Source organism: Capricornis sumatraensis, chromosome 16, assembly GCF_032405125.1.
Source record: "Capricornis sumatraensis isolate serow.1 chromosome 16, serow.2, whole genome shotgun sequence".
NCBI lineage: Eukaryota > Metazoa > Chordata > Mammalia > Artiodactyla > Bovidae > Capricornis > Capricornis sumatraensis.
In genome coordinates this window covers 79737997-79742196 of record NC_091084.1, presented here as the reverse complement: position 1 = coordinate 79742196, position 4200 = coordinate 79737997, and the positions used below count along the sequence as shown (strand labels likewise).

The 4200-nt window shown below is 39.3% G+C and overlaps 1 protein-coding gene across 1 annotated transcript; it reads right to left on the bottom strand.

The window, feature by feature from the left end:
• Positions 1–258: 258 nt before the first annotated feature.
• Positions 259–1233, bottom strand: LOC138092272 (olfactory receptor 8U1-like). Its single transcript, XM_068988077.1, has one exon. It carries the CDS (start codon positions 1231–1233, stop codon positions 259–261), a length of 975 nt encoding a protein of 324 aa, XP_068844178.1.
• Between the last annotated feature and the right edge of the window lie 2967 nt (positions 1234–4200).

Here is a 4200-nt window from a genome sequence, read left to right as displayed (position 1 = left end):
TCCACATTGATTTATTTGAATCAATTTTTTTTTTTTTACTTTACAGTATTGTATTGGTTTTGCCATACATCAACATGAATCCACCACAGGTATACACTTGTTCCCCATACTGAACCCCCCTCTCTCCTCCCTCCCCATACCATCCCTCTGGGTTGTCCCAGTGCACCAGCCCCAAGCATCCAGTATCATGCATCAAACCTGGACTGGCGATTTGTTTCATATATGATATTATACATGTTTCAATGCCATTCTCCCAAATCATCCCACCATCGAATCATTTTTAAATGTTGTGAACACAGAAGCCTGGTTTTTATCGGTGATGATTTTTTTCAGGGCATTTTTAACATCCTTATTTCTGAGGCTGTAGATTAAAGGGTTCAACATGGGAATGATCACTGCATAGAAGACAGAGGCCATCTTATCTGTGTCAAGAGAATGCTGAGAACTTGGCTGTAAGTACATAAAGATGAGGGTCCCGTAGAATATGGTGACTGCCAGCATGTGGGAGCTGCATGTGGAGAAGGCTTTGCATCTTCCCTCAGCTGAGCTCATTCTCAGGATGGTAGAAATAATAAACATGTAGGAGATAAAGACAATCAGAACAGAGGGGATGAAAGTAACACCAGCACAGGCCAAAATCCACAGCTGTTTGGAACGTGTATCTGAGCAAGTGAGCCTGAGAAGAGGCATGTCATCGCAGTAGAAATGGTTGATGGTATTCGAGTGGCAATACGAGAGACGAAAAGTGAAGATGGTGTGAAACAGTGCCATCAAAAAGCCATAGCTGTAGGGGACAGCTACGAGCTGAATACAGATTCCTCGGGACATTGAGGCCATATAGAGGAGGGGGTGGCAAATAGCCACGTATCGATCATAGGCCATGGAAGCCAGTAGCAAGCACTCGGATACCATGAAGGTGAGGAAACAGCCTAACTGGGCAGCACATGAGTTGAAAGAGATAACATTTTGCTTGTACAAGAAATTTCCAAGCATTTTGGGTGTAACGACAGAAGCATAACAGAAATCAACAAAGGCCAGGTTACTAAGGAAGAAGTACATTGGCGTGTGGAGTCTTGAATCTCTTCTGATGACTAGGATCAGACCCAGGTTGCCTGCTACTGTGAAGAGGTAGATGGATAAGAACAGGACAAAGAGGGGCATCTGCAACTCCTCTTGATCCGTGAGGCCCACGAGAATAAACTCCTTTACCTGAGTGCAGTTGATCTGTGACATATCTCTTCCAGAGGTCTGCATGAGGAAGTAGAAAACAAGAGTTAAATTCAAGTTACCATTATATAAGTGGTACTTTTATGCTTTGATATCTTGTAAGGAGATTTAATGCTAACATGTAGTTAGCATACAGGGATTCTGGGAATGGGATAGAGAGTAGAAACAGATAAACATGGGAAAGGCATAGCTCTCCTGTCTCGGATTCATGATTTATACAAAGAAGGGAGCTGTGGAACAGTCTGGTTTCTGTTGAAAGTTCCTGAACATTAAGCTATCTGCAACTTTAATCTGACTTATTAAAATGTTCAGCCGTTCTTTAAAGTCTTTGGTGAATTCATTACAGTATTGCTTCTGCTTTATGTTTGTTTGCTTATTTGTCTGTTTTTTGGCCTTCAGTCAAGCGATATCTTAAATAATCTGTTCTATTTTGTTTTATCCAGTTATTGCTCAGACTCTCAGTCATGTCTGAATCTTTGTGATCCAGTGGACTGTGTGCAGCTTGCCAGTCTCCTCTATCCACGTGATTCTCCCAGCGAGAATACTGGAGGGGGTTGCTATTCCCTCCTCCAGGGGATCTTCCCAACCCAGGGACAGAACCTGCTTCTCTTGAGTCTTCTGCATTGGCAAGCAGATTCCTTACCACTAGTGCCATCTGGGGACCTGTACCCCTGCACTGAAAGGCAAAGTCTTAACCACTGGAAGTCCATAGCTATTTTTCTTTTATTGAGAAACTGTTAGCATTAATAGCATAAAGGAAATATTCTACTGTGGTACTTGTCTTTGATGTATCTGACATTGTACCTGTGCAGACAGAACTCCACATTATTCCAAGGCAGGCAGAAACATAGTTCTGCATTTTCTGTTTTCCTTTAATAATTTACCACTAAAAGGTCACTATCAATTATAGGCTATCTTCTTAGTTATGTTAATAATGCAAATACTGAAAATAGGTAAGTGTGGAAGCTACAATGAGGAGTTTATTTACTTCATTTGTTTTACCAAAACTTTAAACCTAAAATCATATCATTATGCTCACTCTGCATATGAGGAAAAGGAGATCAAAACAAGCATCCCAAGCAAAATCGGCAGGCTGGTCTGAATATGATTAGTTGTTTTTCAAATGTGTGAGTTTCTGACTTCAGTCCACATCTTATTATTATGCTATCACTATATCTTATTAGTTCCATTAAAGAAGCAAATTATTTCCAGATTTTTTTTGCTATAATATTGCACATTTCTATCTCTAAAGCAGGAATTTACATGATCAAAAGAGATGAAAATAATTTGCATTTAAAAAAAACAAATGTAATTTTTTAATAAATAAAAAAAAAAGAAAGAGAAAAAGAGACAATATTTTTGTTTATAGAACTGCCCAGACCAAGCCACTTCTCTAGACAACTAGCTTTCAGACTCAAACTTTTTGACTACAAATCACAGAAATAAATACCTTTTATGTGATGGTGTAGACTAATAAATACATCTAGAAAACTACTCTGATTACCTGACATCACTTACCTTGCATGGGCTATTGTGTTTTAATGTAATCTGTTCTATTTTATTTTGTCCAAATTATACAGGCCAAGACTCTAAAACTTGAGTTCATTATATAGGCCATTACAAGCACAATATCAAAAACTGTAATCTAGCCCATCCCCCACCATCACCATTTTCACAAACACAGATAAACAACTTATCAATAAACAGGTTTAGGCTACACCTCCCACTCTGATCTATAGCCAAGACTGTGCACCTCCTATCCTTAACATTTGTCTTGATTATGTCTAAAGGACTTCCTTGGGGGCTCAGATGGTTAAGCATCTGCCTACAATGTAGGAGACCTGGGTTCAACCCCTGGGTTGGGAAGATCTCCTGGAGAAGGGAACGGCAACCCACTCCGATATTCTGGCCTGGAAAATCCCATGGACTGAGAGGCCTGGTGGACTACAGTCCATGGAGTCGCAAAGAGTTGGGTATGACTCAGCAGCTTCACTTTCAGGGCTTTTCATGTCTAAATGCTGCTTCTTTAGGAGCCTATTTCAGTTCACTCATTCCCTCATTCAAGAATATATGTTGAGAATTATTAATTTCCAAATACTACTTAGAGTCTGAAAGAAAAGACAGCAGACTAGATCAGAAAGAAAAAAGAACAAAAAAGCTCTGTTCATATGTTCTTTATTTTTCTGGCCTCCTCCTCTCAGTCCTCTTTCTCCACTTCCAAAACACAAAACTTTGACATTTATACATAGATATCATTTTGCTGTATATCAAAAATAAGGTGTGAATTATATTTTAAAATATATGTGACCCTTCATAATTGTGTCCCTGAATAGTCTTAATATTCTGATTCCATTCAACTCTCCCAACCAATAAGGGATGCCCACTGGTCTCTTTGTCAATAAAAACATGACTTGCTTTGCTTCTTTTCCACTGTCTTTGCCATTCCTAGTACACTTCCCTACAAGAAAAATACATAAAGGGAAAACTATTTACTTTTTTTTTTAATTTTTATTTTTTAATTTTAAAATCTTTAATTCTTACATGTGTTCCCAAACATGAACCCCCCTCCCACCTCCCTCCCCATAACATCTCTGTGGGTCATCCCCATGCACCAGCCCCAAGCAAGCTGTATCCTGCGTCAGACATAGACTGGCGATTCAATTCTTACATGATAGTATACATGATAGAATGCCATTCTCCCAAATCATCCCACCCTCTCCCTCTCCCTCTGAGTCCAAAAGTCCGTTATACACCGCTGTGTCTTTTTTCCTGTCTTGCATACAGGGTCGTCATTGCCATCTTTCTAAATTCCATATATATGTGTTAGTATACTGTATTGGTGTTTTTCTTTCTGGCTTACTTCACTCTGTATAATCGGCTCCAGTTTCACCCATCTCATCAGAACTGACTCAAATGAATTCTTTTTAATGGCTGAGTAATACTCCATTGTGTATATGTACCAAAGCTTTAAGG

Excerpts from the sequence above, each read along its gene's own strand:
- LOC138092272 (XM_068988077.1), bottom strand. The coding sequence starts at position 1,233 with ATGTCACAGATCAACTGCACTCAGGTAAAGGAGTTTATTCTCGTGGGC.